Here is a 16,744-nt window from a genome sequence, read left to right on the forward strand (position 1 = left end):
TGGATTCTAGCCAATCATTTTACCTTTGCAAGGATAGTAGGCGAGCCCAGGTACATATGTTCTTTTAGAGCAGAGCTACAAAGTAAAAATGCCCAAGGCGAAGCAGTCAAAAGTCTGGCTGTACTTCAGAGCAAAAGATGCAAACTCAGCAGCCTGCAACAAGTGCTTTAAGGTGATACTGTGATACTGTGCAAAGGAGGTAACACCTCGAATCTGATGACGAACCTGGCGACGTATAGCGTTTTGTTAAAAGCCGAGAAATGCACCGTATTTGATAGCTTGCTGCGAGACCTCACACCAACACATCTACTGTGGGTGTGGTGCCTGTTATCGGACCCGGAGTTAGCAACATCCCCCGAGAACCCGAAGAGGAGAGTCCTGGCCCCTAGCCCTGCCAGTTTAGCAGAAATGATGATGAATGATGATGGCAGCAGCAGCCGTTCTTTTCTGGGCGAGTAGCTTAATGTTGTCCGTGTGTAATTTACGTTGAGTAGGCTAACCACATTATTAAATTAATGCATGTAAGGTGAACTAGCAAACACCGTTGTAGTTACATGTGGCTGTCTTCTTGTTTGATGCCAGATACTCCCCTCACCCTGGCCAAAAAAGGCTAAAATGACCAAAGAAAACGGGGAAACAGCTAAACATGAGAGGTTTTTGGACAAAGTTTGTGTTTTTTCCATTGTTTAAGCACTGCTTCCAGCCAAGAACGATACCATACATGCCCTATATTTGCAGGAAAGGCTAACATTGTTATCTTTTTAAAAAAAACCCAGCTAAACATGAGAGGCTTTTGGACAAAGTTTGTGTTCTCCATTCTTTAAGCACTGGTTCGAGCACCGGTTCGAGCACCGTTTAAGCACCGGCACCATTTCAAAAATACCGGTTTGGCACCGGTGTCAGATAAAACCTACACGATACCCATCCCTAGTCAGTGATATCAATTCCTTCATCCGCCATGAACTGTAACTGTCTTTTACAGGCTGCCACAAGGCCAGGCATTGATGTGCACCAGGGGGAACTCGGGACCTACTACATGAGAGTAGAATCTAAAAATAGGTCCATCCTGATACCTAACAGTAGAGTCCTGTTGCCTAGTCTGTAGGGTGTCTGTGTGTGGCTCCATGGATATGACTCCTATGACCGCTGGGTGGCCAGTGTTGGACCTTTCAAATCTGGTATTCTATCTCAAATGCTACTTGGGCTCCAGAGTGAGCACTGTGCCCAGTCTACACTGCTTGTTATGAAGTTTGTATCTGATTTTGAAGTCATATTCTTGCTCTTGTAGTGCTCATACCATTCTTCCTTGCACAAAGGAGTAGATACCATCCTGCTGATGGTCTAAGGGCCTTCTACAACCCTATCCAGCTTTCCTTGTCATGGTCCTGGGCCATGTGGGCCCAGTATTCTTAGTTCCTTGTATTTTTGTATTTTGTTCCTTGCTTAGGCCATGTTTTCTGAGTTGCCCTGTTGTGTTGTTCCCTAAGTGTTTTCCCTTCATGGCTTTTACCCCCTGTGTGCCCCTCTGTGTATCTGTGAGCCCTCGTCTCTCCTTATGTTTTATTCCATGTTTCCCCTGCCCATTATGTCTAAGTTCTCCCCGTGCTCTCTCTTCCCCCTGTGTGCCCTCTATGTATTTATGAGCCCTCGTCTCCCTTTGTGGTTGTTTCATGTTTCCCCAGCCCGTTATGTCTGTGTTTTCCCCGTGCTCTCTCTCCTCCTGTCTGAACCTCTGTGCCTGTACATGTCATGTTCAGTTCACCCCGCCCTGTCTCGTTATGATTATCAGTGTCACCTGTGTTCCCCGTGTGTTCCCACTTTCCTCGTTAACCCTCTGTGTATTTCTGTCTGCATCTCCCTCTGTTCGGCGTCGCGTTCTCCCTCATGCTGTGTGGATTTCCCTGTTTCTCTCTCCTTGTGCTTTAGTTTTCCCAGTTTAGTTTATTTTGTATTGTTTCTCGTGGCCAGCAATAAAGCTGTGTTTTTTGAGTTCATCCCCGTGTGTGTGAGTTTTGCGATTGGGTCCTCATCCTGCCTGCCACACAGCGATCCATGACATTCCTAGACTAACTGCCTGTCACCTGGAATCTCCTCTAAGCTCTTGAGACTGTGCTGAGACACAGCAAACCTTCTGGCAATGGCAAGTATTGTTGATATGCCATCCTGGAGGAGTTGGACTACTTATATAAACTCCAGGTATCATCTCATAACCCCAGCAGTGACATTGAGCCTAACCAAATGCAAAACTAGTAAAAACAAAAAGCAGTCAGAAAAGATGAGGAGGAAAAAAGACTCATTGGCCTCCGCCTGTAAAACCATTCCTGTTCTGGTGGTTGTCTCACTGTTGTCTCTCTATTGCACCAAAGCAGCTTAAACAGATTTAAAAAAAAAAAAACTTCTACTACCTAACCAACCAGTTTAATTGGCTCAATGCTGAACTCTGATTAAAAAGTGTTCCCATTTTCTTTGAGCCCTGTATATAAAAGGAGAGGCTTCCAGTTGGATAAAATAGTAAATGTCTGTTTGTGGTAATGTTCTTTATAAAGAAATGTTTCCATGTGGAATTAACATTTTACTTTCAAACTTTTTTCCTTGAGGGTTTTAGTCACTGAAGATGATTAGAAACAAGTTCAGATTTAAGAATTTAATTTTACAAAGCACACCACCCACACATTGACTTGCTGCAAAATGTCCATCGCTGCCATCTTCAGGTTGCAGCTTGAAATGCCAAACAAACACAGATGATGCAGGCTATCAGGCGAGTAGGAGAGAACTCCTGTATACTGGAAATAATAATAATAATAATAATAATCACTCTTCAAATATTGAAAATAAAAGCTGTTTTTAGCATCTGCCTCCTTATTTAGAGGTATGTTTGTGCCCCAGTAGTCTTTCAGTACAGCTGATTGTGTTACTGGCACTGATTTTGCAAACATCACATAAATACCACAAGTGGAGAAAGTTTTCAAACATGCTGAAATACAGAGAAAAGAAACTTACACCTAGCGCATACCGTTAAATGACAGCAAAAATATTATAGTCTGTTAGAGACTTATTAATGTGTCACAAGCAGAGATGGGCAGTAACCCGTTACTGTTTTAAAGTAACGAGTAAAGTAAGGGATTACTCTCGCAAAAACGGTAATTAGATTACCGTTACTTTCCTGTAGGAACACTGCATTACTGCGTTACTAAAACCGTGATTTTTTTGCGATAATGTCTCATGACAATGACGTAAGCGAGTGCGACGTTCGTGACAACAGCTGTGTGCAGATCAACAATGGATAATATATCGAGTACGGGAGAGAGTATGAGCATGCAGCGTTTAAAGCGTGGAAGTACTGACCTTACTTTGAGTTTGATTCCGTAAAAAGTGACAAAAACATTAGTGTCCGTTGTGAGTGGGAAGAAAACTTCTTTTTATAGCGAAAAAAACCCTAAACTTCCAAGCAAGCACCGAGTGCGCTACGACGTAATGGGAAATTCACAAGTTAAAAAAAGGAGACTTTTCCATTTGATTACATTTTGTATGATGGATTATGTAGAAAAAGTAGAATTGGGCTGAAAGATCTATCACTTTATTACCTATTCAGGTTGTAAATCGTGTTTTTAAAAAGTAACTAAGTAATTAATTACTTTTGAAAATAAGTAATCAGTAAAGTAACGGGATTACTTTTGGGGGGAAGTAATCAGTAATTAGTTACTGATTACTTTTTTCAAGTAACTTGACCAACACTGGTGTCAGGGACCAAGCAGTAAAGCATAAAGGACACCGGTGGTTTTAATTCAAAAAACGGGTTTTATTTAGTGATGGGACGTTCTGTATCGAGGCTTCGGAGCGTGTGTCGAGTAATGGAGGGGGCGTTTCCGCGAAGCGCGTATTGAGGCTTGCTTCATTTATGGGAGGAGCTGAAAATGATGACGTCCGAAGCCTCGCTGCCCGGCTGTACCACGTGACTGGTTCATGAAGTGGTTCGAACTTTGCCGCGAGATATGACAGCGATATAAACCCCTCAGACTTCATTCAAAATGTGGGTGTTTGATGGAGAGTTGCGGTTAGTGAGAGTTTGGAGACCGTATGGAGGTTTATGAGAGTGAGGAAAGTCAGGAGAGAATGGAGCCAGCTAAGAAGAGGAGGATGTCCTCCCCTGTGTGGGAACATTTTGATTTTATTCCTCCCAACAAGGTATGTAAATTTCTACAGAAGATGTATTTTCATGATACTGATGGTGCAATACAATTTATGTTGAGCTGTCTTGACTTTTGTACAAGGTGAAGTGTTTGCTATGTGCCAGGGAGCTGGGATATAACAGCAACACCTCATCCATGCTTAGGCACTACAGAGCTTTGCATGAGAATAAGGGGGACACCGAGGTGAGCCATCAAATGCAATGATAATATAGCATGCAGTAATGTTACTAAATGATATAACAATATTATACAACTGTTATAAGTTACGTGTGTGCTATTTATATTTGTGCTTTATCTTTATTGTCTTTCCTCAGGAGAACAATCTCAAATAGATGAAGACCTGGTCAGCATGGTGATTGAGGACTCACAGCCATTTAGCATTGTGGAGGACAAAGGATTCAAAAGATTTGTTAAATCATTAAATCCTAGCTATGTTCTCCCCACTAAAAAGGTCATAAAAGCAGTGAAAATTTAGTTTTTACAGAATAAAATGTGAACAGGCAGGACTGAGGCTCAAAGCCTCAGTGTGTAGCTGTCCATACCTCAACGTTACAAAAGCACAACCACTGTCCACACCCCAACCACACCTCACCTCACAGTAAATGATCATTTCCATTTCAAGCATTTCCAAATAATCATTTTCCATACTGCCACTATAAATATACACAGTATACTGCCATCACTACAATATACATGTTTTACACACTCCTTTTGTTGTTGACATTTACAGGCTGTGTGCAAAATGCCACACTCTTCAAATTCATGCCAGCTATTATTTTTACGTCCAGTAGGTGTCCTGCTAGAGCAAATGAAGCTTCATGAAGCTTCGTGTTGGGGTGAACCAATTGGATGAAAAGCTTCAGTGCTTCATGGGGCTTCATCTGCCCATCACTAGTTTTATTGACCCAAAAATATGAAAATATATTTAACAAAGCCAAAACTTAAACAGGCAGACCAATAAAAGAGGTCAACTCAACAGACTAAACTCAAGATAATAATTAACAAAACCTCAAACAAACATATGGTAAACTGACCTGCTGAAATGACACACAGGGGGACTTAAATACTGGTTTAGCTAAACCAAATGACACACACGGGGGAAAACAAGATGGCTGCCATATAACCAACTAATACAAAACATTTAAACAAACATGAAACACCCCCCAGGCAATGAAGCATGTGGTGCAATCCAATTAGGCTGTCAGCAGTACTTCAGGTCTCCCAGCCCTTTGCCACACCTTTTGCCAGACAGGAGGAGACACCAACCCCCAGGTAACTCAAACAAAGAAAGATGTATTAATATAACATAAAACAGAACTTTGACCTTGCAAGGTTAATATGTGTGCACGCCATATAAACATTGGAAGGTGTGATGGAAAAATGAATATATTTAATAAAGAAACGATATTGAACAATAAATAGAATATTTTAAAGTAGTGACTGTAAATTAAACTAAAGTGAATCAACGGGTGATGAGGTGTGGAGCTTACCATGTGTGGCATGCCATCACAACTGGTCACAAGTTCCGTTAAATAGTTGTGAGACAAGACAAATAAGCCACTGTTTAAATATGCTCCTGTAATAACATTTGCCTACCCCAAAAAATGTAGTTTTACAACCAATCAGAATTAATATGGAGCAGATCCAGGAGAGCCGTTACACCCTCTGTTACTGTGATTGTTCTGAAAATGGTGGCAATTTGTCCAGAGGCATTTGCAAAACAGTCCTAAAGCAGTCCTCTGAATGGAGTTAAAAGACTAAAATAATTATTTATAACTGATTCTAGACCCAAAAACCCAGACTTCCTATTTTAGTTTTTGCAAATAGAGCGATTGCCAATTTATTTTTAAAAAATGTCTAAAACAGACTAACATCCTTTAGATTTTCCTCCAAAAAACAATGATTATGCCCATAAAAGACTGTCATTCTGCAAAAACACAAGTTAGCTGCTAAAGATTAATGATTAATGATGGCACCTGCTTTGTGCTAACTAGATACCAGAAGCATGTTTAAACAGTAACAGAAATTTCCATGTTGATATGGGAAGCAGCTGTAGTGGTTAAAGCTGATGCCATCAGGATGCTGCTGTTAGAAATTTGCTTCTGCTACTGAATACATGAAGGTATTTTGCTACAATGAAAAGTTTAAGTATCTATTGTTTTGATCCCCTTCCATTAAACACAAGATGAACATTTCAAGAAGGAAATGTTTTACACCATATACACCAAATTAGCATTTTCAGGCAACAGCTCCATAAAGCACCATGTGTTCATTCTGGACCATCTCATCAGCACCAGAAGCCCAGAGAGTGGAAGCGCATTAGTATCGTTGTCTTAATTTTGGGTGAAAGGGGGTCAGAGGTCAGGTGAGGGAAGGTTTAGGTTGGTATTTCACTCTGTCGTAGTCGTCGACTGTAGTTTCAACTGGAGGCTTCTTCCAGTATTTCTCCAGACCCAAAGCAAGACACAGAGCAATGGCTGTTATCTGCAACACACACACACACACACACACACACACACACACACACACACACACACACACACACACACACTGTGTATAATATTTTATACATCATTATTCATCACAGTAAAAATTGCACTGCAATTGCCTTGCAAAAGGGAAAAATCAGTGGTTGCCTGGTGACTTTTTCTTGTTGCACTTTTGGCTGTTTGAGACTGAAATCAAATTTCTGTGTAACACCCTGAATCTGAGCAAACGATTTTGATTGCAAGGCGATTGCACAGGTGGACCATTAGGGTCAATCTGTTTCCAAACAATCAATTTTGCAATGAAATCATAGAGTAAAAGCTTTTCTTGAAACTTCCAGTGTTTTAGAATGGATGGACACTATCAGAGAAACTCTTCCAGAAATTCTAGACAAGCACATATATAAACTAGACATTTCCAGAAATTAAAATTCATGTCTTGGGAACTTCTATGAACTTAAATTTCTCCTCTAATCCTTTTATACCCATATAAACCACGTTTATATGGGTATAGAACAACCATATAGCCTCTTCCTCAATCATGCAAACATATCTACAATCATAACTTTTAGATTTTAGAATTTTTGCATTCATGCATTTGTTAATTTCTTCAAGCAGCTGGAGTTTGTTCTCTTTTCAACTCTTTATATATTAAAAAAAAGATATGGATCTTGGTTTTAAAGTAAGATAAAAAAAAAAGCTGAGTGTTTTTTTTCTTACTGCAATGGTGGCGAAAGCTGAAATGATTCCTATTCTGAGCTTGACTGGGAAACTCAGGTAGCTCTTTAGGATGGGACCACAGGGCTGCCAAAAATATAAAGGTGAAGAATCAACATGATTAAAAAAACGTCTGTTTTTGGCGTACATAAGTCAAATTTCCCTTTGCGTTTATTTGCTTCTGTTTGTCTTTATAACTAAACAACATTATAAAAGATTAACTGAACTAAAGAATAGAAAGACTAAACCAGACTGCCACTGGATCGAAGATGTACAGTGGGAAGATGGAAAATGTAAATTTAAAAGTGTAATAGAAAATAGTAAAATAGAACAAAACATAAGAAAAAAGGATAATCAGGAAAACTAGTAAAGGAGAGCAAGAAAAAAGAAAAAATAACCAGAGAAAGGGAGAAAACACTGGAGAATTGTAGAAAGAAAGATGCTGAGGAAATAGTAGAACTGTGTGAAAATTAATGATAGAAGAAGAACAAAACCCTGAAGCAAATATTTACCTTGGAGTGCACAAACTGCTGGTTACTTCCCACCATCACACAAGGCTCATATGAGCTGGAATTACCAGGCTGAGATCTGTGGGCAAAAACAGAAATCCAAAATTTAAGAGCCAAGACAACCCATCCATCCATCTTCTTCCGCTGGGGCCGGGCCGCAGGGGGAGTGGTCACTACCCACAGCTCTTTACCATAGGTAAGGGTAGGGACGTTGATCGACAGCTAAATAATTTAAAAATGTATTAAACTTAAATATTCAGTTCATTTCAATTTTATTTATACAGTGGCAAATCACAACAACAGTCGCCTCTGTTGTTGTGACCCTATATTGTAGGGTGTACCCTACCTTATTCTGAAAAACAGCTAAAAACTCAAGCAAATTACACATTTTCTAAACGTATGAAATAGAAATTATTTTAAAAAATTAGATAAAAAATGACTCTACAATTCAATATTCAGCTAATCTATCTAAAATCCAGTCTTAACATACCTTGATTCACTGGTATAGGTGGTTGTAGGAGGTGTGCAGATACAGGAAAAAGGAAGCTGATTATCCCAGTCTTCAAATTTCCTCAAACCACAACAGGAGTCCTTGAAAACACACAAATATTATCATCAGTTAAAGCTCAAGGTTATCATTAGTCTTGGTGTTGAATTACTCATTCAGGTCATATATGTCTATAAAATTAGGTCATAGTTGTTGCTATGACAACAGGACAACAGGAAAAACTAAAAAGTTATATCACTTTTTCATTTCTTTATCCTTATTTTTTTTCTTTGTTTCACTTACCGACGTCTGAAGCTTATTTAATTCTTTCTGGATGTCAGCTGCTGCTTTGTGTAGGGGTGTCACATTGAGAAACAATTCATCCACGGCAAAGTCCATCTACAGTAAATAATATAAACGTTTGAAGAGTGATACACAAACACAAGCAGAGTTTTAAGAGTAATTAACTTTCATCTGTATTACTTTATTACTTATTTAGTCAGTTTACAGCCCAAAAATAACGGTTTCATATTTCATAGTCATTGCATACCTCCAGGGGGCACTGGTGACAAGAAAGCAAGGACTGTCTAAAAATACAGTAAGTGAAACGAACAGGTAGTTACCTGAGCTTGAACCTGAACCAGGGGTGAGGCAACGATCATTAGTGCCACAAACTCCACAAATGTCAGAGCAGAAAACTGGAAAAAAGATTACAGGTTAATGCCACTACTCTAGTGTGTGTGTTTGTACTTGTATGTGTATGTTTTGGGGGACCACTTTGGACCAATAACCTTTGTAGTGAGGACATTTTTGGAACACGGGCATTTGGGGGTCAGCCTCATTTAGGGACAGCAGCTTCAAACTTAGCTTTAGAATTTGGGTTAAAATTATGTTTTCGTATATATGCAATTAGGGATTAGGGGTTGGGAATACTTGTATCAGCTAGGATCCTCACAAAGATGCTACATTTGAACTTGTGGAGTGAAGAGCCCACTCCTGAAGACCTTCTATGACTCTGTGGTGGCCTCAGCTATCTTTTATGGTGTGGTCTGCTGGGGCGGCAACATCTCTGCTGGGGACAGGAAGAGACTGAACAGGCTGATCAGAAGGGCCAGCTCTGTTCTAGGATGCGCTCTGGACCCAGTGGAGGTGGAGAGTGACAGGAGAATGGTGGCTAAGCTGTCATCCCTGTTGGACAACATCTCTCACCCCATGCAGGAGACTCTGACAGCACTGAGCAGCTCCTTCAGTGGCAGGCTGCGTCACCCACGGTGTGGGACGGAGAGATTTTGCAGGTCTTTCCTCACCACTGTTGTCAGACTCCACAACAAAGACTTCAACTGACCAAACACACACATCCACACATGTGCAATAGCAACAACACTAAGTGCATTACTCTTTTTCTGGCATCGTTGTATTATACTCAATTGTATATAGCATTTGTATTCTATTTTATTCGATTGCATATAGTATTTTATTTTATTCTATTTTATTGTGTACAGTATCTTATGGATATCTTATTCCAGTGTTTGTTCTCTATTTTTTTCTATGCAACTTTGTACATAGAAAAAATGTACAAATTTATTTTATGTTATCTTATCTGCTTTACTGCTTTAACAAAACTAATTTTCCATGCGTGGGACTAATAAAGTTTATTTTATTTTATCTTATCTTATCTCATCTTATCTTATTTTAACAAACACATGTATGAATTTGTGTTACTCACCACCAACAGCAAAGATTTGTAGTCCAAAGAGGCAGCAGATATGCCCAGAACAGACAAAACCATTGTGAGTGGACCAAACACCTGCAGGACCAGTAAGCCATTACTAATGGACAGCTGGTCAAACAACTGAAAGAGAGAACGTCAGATAACAAATATATTTTATTTAACCTAAACAAAAGGAATAAATAACAAATATTTATAATAACAACTATTGAATATGCAGAACAGTATCTGAGACCATTTCTAATGAGGCAATGAACAGGATCAGCAGAAATGGTAAATGGTATAGCCTGCATTTGTATAGCGCTTTACTTAGTCGCTAAGGACCCCAAAGTGTTTTACACGACATAGAGTCATTCACCCATTCACACACAATCACACACTTGTGATGCAGTGTGGAGCAGAAGGTCCAGATGCATCTTTTAGATTATGTGCCAGATCCTTGCAAGTCCTTTTCCTATTTAGGACATGACTTTGAGATACCACTCATCTGCTGTTGTTAGTCTTTAGGCCTGGCACTTCTTTTGCCCACTCCTTGTCCAGGTTCCTCAGATATTTTAAGGACACATAGCACACCATGTTGAGATATGCCAAGTTTTCAGCTGCTAGCTCTCTGGGAATCACCTTGTTGGTGCAAAAATATCATTTTATGTCTGTAAAACTGTGCCATCTTTGGCATTTTTATAGATTCAACAAAAGAAATAGGAAAAAGTGACATGTTTGTGACACACTTCCGGTAATGAAGTGCTTGAAGATGCTACTGAAAATTAATTTATTGGTGAAGTTGATTGTCACATAACACTGATTCATTGTTCGAGTTAGGTGCCTTTTTGTGCTTGAATTATTCTTAAGTTGGTTTTCTGTGGCTAAAAAAAGAAATCAATCCTCTAAAATTGTCAAGTATACTGGCTGGAATGAAAGTGAGGATAAAGCAGCCAGTGTCCAAAGAAAACTTTGAAAGACCCTCAGAAATCCTGGGAAACTATATTAAAGACCACTCTAAAGACTTCAAGAAGGTCTGGCTACTTGGAAGCAAACTATAACCAAATGACGGGGGATGGGTACTATTTAGCAATAATATAAAAGATAAAATATGTAAAAATGAAAATGTATAAAATAACTACTAAATGCAGTAACTAATAACAGCACAGCAATACACAATTATATTATTATAATTATTATATATATTCAAATATGCCTTTATTTAACCATAGTCTGTTTTTAGCAAAAAATAGAAAGAACTTTGGAAATCATACACGTTGATTAGTATGTATCTATCTATCTATCTATCTATCTATCTATCTATCTATCTATCTATCTATCTATCTATCTATCTATCTATCTATCTATCTATCTATCTATCTATCTATCTATCTATCTATCTATCTATCTATCTATCTATCTATCTATCTATCTATCTATCTATCTATCTATCTATCTATCTATCTATCTATCTTCTTCCTATCAGTGCTAGAGTCCAAGCTACATTACAAGTGGCAGGCTCACAGTTGCATTGTGGATAATGTATGCACCAGAATCTTACAAGAAAGTAGAAGTTGTGTTATAAAATGTCAACTATGAGTCTGAGGAAATATAATGTGAAATTAGAGCTGTTTCACTACATAGTTGATTCTTGTATAAAAAAGTGTGGTGAAAAAAAATCCCATTTTACCTCTGCAACAGGTATATCATCAATGGGGGAAAAAGCAGCACCAATCATCACAAACCCAGACACCTGCATAATAAAAATGAATAAAGAATAAAAATAGTAAAAGGCAATGACTCAAACTGGTTTACACAAAAGTGGCTGTTGGTTGGTTTCACAGATCAGGAAGTCTTTAACAGCAGAAACATTCCTGTGAAATGCCTTCTCTTCCCCAGAGAGACTGGGAACTCTGACAGCTTTATATCACAAATGTAATCTGTCTCACAGTCAGCAAGTTGAAACTTTCCAAAACAGTCCAACTACACCTTAAACACTCATGGTTGTCTCATTCTTTGACTTCCACATTCCCAGCCTCTGTTGGCTTACTTAGTGAATATTCTCTCTGCAACTTGTCTTACGCAGTTTAAATGAACAGAAAAAAACAATAAAAACACTCACACATTTATTTCTATTATTTCTAGATGTTGCTTAAACTTAGTGGAGCACCAAGTAAGCTCCTGAGTTTGAGCCCCAGCATTCACAACCACAGAGATGCAAAATGTATACAGTGGGGCAAAAAAGTATTTAGTCAGCCACCAATTGTGCAAGTTCCCCCACCTAAAATGATGACAGAGGTCAGTAATTTGCACCAGAGGTACACTTCAACTGTGAGAGACAGAATGTGAAAAAAAAAATCCATGAATCCACATGGTAGGATTTGTAAAGAATTTATTCGTAAATCAGGGTGGAAAATAAGTATTTGGTCACCTCAAACAAGGAAAATCTCTGGCTCTCACAGACCTGTAACGTCTTCTGTAAGAAGCTTTTCTGTCCCCCACGCGTTACCTGTATGAATGGCACCTGTTTGAACTCATCATCTGTATAAAAGACACCTGTCCACAGCCTCAAACAGTCAGACTCCAAACTCCGCCATGGCCAAGACCAAAGAGCTTTCGAAGGACACCAGGAAAAGTATTGTAGACCTGCACCAGACTGGGAAGAGTAAATCTACAATAGGCAAGCAGCTTGGTGTGAAAAAATCAACTGTGGGAGCAATCATCAGAAAATGTAAGACATACAGGACCACTGATAATCTCCCTCGATCTGGGGCTCCACGCAAGATCTCATCCCGTGGGGTCAAAATGATCATGAGAACGGTGAGCAAAGATCCCAGAACCACACGGGGGGACCTGGTGAATGACCTGCAGAGAGCTGGGACCAAAGTAACAAAGGTCACCATCAGTAACACACTACAACGGCAGGGACTCAAATCCCGCAGTGCCAGACGTGTTCCGCTGCTGAAGCCAGTGCATGTCCAGGCCCGTCTGAAGTTTGCCAGAGAGCACATGGATGATACAGCAGAGGATTGGGAGAATGTCATGTGGTCAGATGAAACCAAAGTAGAACTTTTTGGTATAAACTCAACTCGTCGTGTTTGGAGGAAGAAGAATACTGAGTTGCATCCCAAGAACACCATACCTACTGTGAAGCATGGGGGTGGAAACATCATGCTATGGGGCTGTTTTTCTGCCAAGGGGACAGGACGACTGATCCGTGTTAAGGACAGAATGAATGGGGCCATGTATCGTGAGATTTTGAGCCAAAACCTCCTTCCATCAGTGAGAACTTTGAAGATGAAACGAGGCTGGGTCTTCCAACATGACAAAGATCCAAAACACACCGCCCGGGCAACAAAGGAGTGGCTCCGTAAGAAGCATTTGAAAGTCCTGGAGTGGCCTAGCCAGTCTCCAGACCTCAACCCCATAGAAAATCTGTGGCGGGAGTTGAAAGTCCGTGTTGCTCGGCGACAGCCCCAAAACATCACTGCTCTCGAGAAGATCTGCATGGAGGAATGGGCCAAAATACCAGCTACTGTGTGTGCAAACCTGGTAAAGACCTATAGTAAACGTTTGACCTCTGTTATTGCCAACAAAGGTTATGTTACAAAGTATTGAGTTGTATTTTTGTTATTGACCAAATACTTATTTTCCACCCTGATTTACGAATAAATTCTTTACAAATCCTGCCATGTGGATTCATGGATTTTTTTTTCACATTCTGTCTCTCACAGTTGAAGTGTACCTCTGGTGCAAATTACTGACCTCTGTCATCATTTTAGGTGGGGGAACTTGCACAATTGGTGGCTGACTAAATACTTTTTTGCCCCACTGTACCATGCAGGGGCTTGTCCTCCCATGATGGTTCCTCTTCTTGCTCCTCTCCTTTCTCTGGTTTCTGCTGCCTGAGGTATTCACTAAGCACACTATCAGTTGTGAGGCCATCTTCCTGATGTACTCATGGATCTTTGTTGTTTCGTCCTAGACCGTGGTTATGACACTCCCTAGTCCCCTGCCTCCTTCCTTCCTCTTATGAACTTAAAAAGTGAAGGTTCTAAAATTGTTGCTAAAAGACCTCCACATTATTTTAGTGTTTTAGTGTAGTGAAGAGAGATTTATTAGTAAAAAGATTAAATCAAGACTAAATGTTTACTTTAAATAAAAGAAAATCTTTTTGAGTACCACACAGTGCAAGATTTTGGCAACATAACACACCACCTAAAATATTTTAATGTTTAGATAAGTATTAAGAATACATGAAAACAAATACTTCACCCAAAAAAACAAGAAAAAAAGTTGATTCTATGCTGTTTTCTCTCGTTTTAAATATAGGGCTGCTTTAAGTTTTTATGTATTATGTGTTTTATTTTTATTGTTTTGTTTTATTTTATTGTTCTTAACATATTTAATGTACAGCACTTTGGTCCTGTGCTGGGTATTTTAAAGTGCTTTATAAATAAAGATTGATTGGATTTAAACGCAACATATAATAGTTGCCAAAAATTAGACAAATATAATCTTGCACCTGCTACCAGAAAGCAGTTGCTAGTTATTACCACAATTATCACAAATATGTATTTGAACCCAGAATGAAACTAAATTTTGTACGTGCTCAACGCAAAATAATTACATGTCTACAAAATTATAAGTAAAAGAAAAAAAGTTAAAAACAAACATACTGTTTCTGCTTTTCACCTTCTGTTTACAAGACTGTAGTTACATTGAAATTCATTAATTAGCACATGTAATCAACACCTGAATGACACACTGTGTATTTCAAAAATAGTAGATTAAGATTTTAGACCATTAGAATTTTTTAAGATTACCTTTTTAAAATTTTCATTTTTTAAAGATCCAATCACCTCCGACAGCCCACACAAACATGCAGTTAACAATTAGCAGTGTGCTTACCAGTAGCAACACAGTAACACAGATAGCAAGTCCTCGCAAGTAGCTCCTGCAGCGAGCCATGGCTGCTGTCTGAGCGAGTCCAGTTAAAATAGAAACAGAGTAAAGTCCAGAGCCCACTCCTGTGTGATGGATGTTGTTTAAAGCTCCGTGTTTGGCGGCAGAACGAATAACATGACCAAGTTTGGAAGATTGGCTGAGAGGAAAAGAGAGAAGGGGAGAAGAGGAGAGGAGAGGTTATTCCAGGTAACAATAACAACTAATTAAGCGTGGAGGGTGATTGAAATAGAGATATGAATGTCAGTAAGAAAACAGGAAGGTAAATGACAAAGAAGTATGAAAAAGAAAGTGAAAGTGACAGGAGGAAAGGGAGGAAAATAAGTAACAAGTGTGATGAAAGGACACAGGGAAGACAAATAGCATTTCTAATGTGAAAACGTGTTTATTTTTACACCATAAACAAACACAGCAGCAACAGCCCAACTTCATTGTTGCATGGCAACTGCAGACCCAACAATCCTGCTCCACAACTCCTTCCTTCACCTTTTCCTTCTGTCCTTTCAGCACTGTTCAGAACAGCATGTGATGGGCCAAAAGCATCTCAACTGAGCATAAATCATCGTTCTACCTGGAGAGGTGAGCTGCAAACTTAAATTTCTTGCAATTATCGTTACCCAGAAGAAGAAGAAGAAGAAGAAGTATCCTTTATTGTCATTATGTGTTCACACATAACAAACTCTCAGCACACACCAGAAGGTTGTTATATTAGTGGATCAGTTTGTGTGTGTCTTTAAGAAATACTGTTATGGGCCATTGCACATACGACCTCCAAAAGTGATTATCTTTTTGAACTGATTTAGACCACTGCTTCCAGGATTTTTTTGGAAGGATGTTTTAGCCGAAGTTAAATTGGACATTTTCCATTATTTTTACCTATGTTTTGATACCAGGAACATCTTCTAGCTGTGATTGATGCAGTTTTGCTATGGAAAACTGGATTCCATGATCTTGATGCACAAAGTCAGCTACAATAAGATGTTAATTTGGCTTCAGTTTGATTTGTATATTTGTGATCAAGTTATTTGCTTGGACTTATCAAAATAATATTTCAATTTCATATCAGTGTTATTTTGTAGTAAGTGCTGTACCAGGACGGGAGTAAAATAGACTGGAATCCAGCAGAGTCATTAAACTGGGTGCTGTGTTGACTTTAGGTTAAAAATAGCTGCAGGGGATGGACCAGCAGAGTGTGTTTATGGCCAAACTTATGTGTGTTAGAGAAACAGTCATAAACAGTGTCCCTGGTTGTTTCCCAGCAGACATTTACAGATTTGGGCAGAAATATAAAAATATCTCTGGAATCAGCCACATTAGCCAAAACAGTGGTAATGACGTGTGCAGTGTAAACATCCATTGCGGCTGTGAGATACCAGACGTAACTCTTGTTCTATGAGCAATTAATACCATAAGGCTTGGCTGCTTTGTTATTCTGACTGTTCCAAGCTGTTTCTGCAACATCTTCCTGATTGTTTTTGCTGAACGCAGGTGGTTTTCTTTCTGAGGAATTTAAATTTTATGCAGAAGGGGAGGGGCCAGGTTTAGTTTCCAAATTTCACGCCATCACACAGTTTGGCTTTGACTCACTAAGAACAGTGGTGTTGCTTGTCCTGTCATTTGTGTTTGGTAGTCAGCTATCTTATTTTCTTTAATTATGGATGTCAAGAAATAGATAAAAACTT

At 39.2% G+C, this 16,744-nt stretch overlaps 1 protein-coding gene across 1 annotated transcript; it reads right to left on the reverse strand.

Annotated features, from left to right (window-relative positions):
- Nucleotides 1-6,417: 6,417 nt before the first annotated feature.
- LOC308399881 (uncharacterized protein) lies at nt 6,418-15,098 on the reverse strand. Its single transcript, XM_080887289.1, has 9 exons — nt 15,009-15,098; nt 11,788-11,850; nt 10,116-10,241; nt 9,013-9,087; nt 8,693-8,788; nt 8,393-8,493; nt 7,906-7,981; nt 7,397-7,480; nt 6,418-6,674 (listed from the first exon to the last, which is right to left on the reverse strand). The coding sequence occupies exons 1-9, from the start codon at nt 15,066-15,068 to the stop codon at nt 6,552-6,554; spliced, it is 804 nt and encodes a 267-aa protein (XP_080743415.1). The 5' UTR covers nt 15,069-15,098; the 3' UTR covers nt 6,418-6,551.
- Nucleotides 15,099-16,744: the final 1,646 nt, after the last annotated feature.

This window comes from Rhamphochromis sp. 'chilingali' (assembly GCF_963969265.1).
Source record: "Rhamphochromis sp. 'chilingali' genome assembly, chromosome: 7".
Classification (NCBI taxonomy): Eukaryota; Metazoa; Chordata; class Actinopteri; order Cichliformes; family Cichlidae; genus Rhamphochromis; species Rhamphochromis sp. 'chilingali'.

What these genes read in the sequence shown, in the direction of transcription:
- LOC308399881 (XM_080887289.1), bottom strand. Translation starts at nt 15,068, where the DNA reads ATGGCTCGCTGCAGGAGCTACTTGCGAGGACTTGCTATCTGTGTTACT. An exon ending in TAAATAAGCTTCAGACGTCG is followed by an intron (nt 8,494 to 8,692) that starts GTAAGTGAAACA and finishes TGTGTTTTCAAG; the next exon opens with GACTCCTGTTGTGGTTTGAG. An exon ending in ACCTATACCAGTGAATCAAG is followed by an intron (nt 7,982 to 8,392) that starts GTATGTTAAGAC and finishes TTTTGCCCACAG; the next exon opens with ATCTCAGCCTGGTAATTCCA.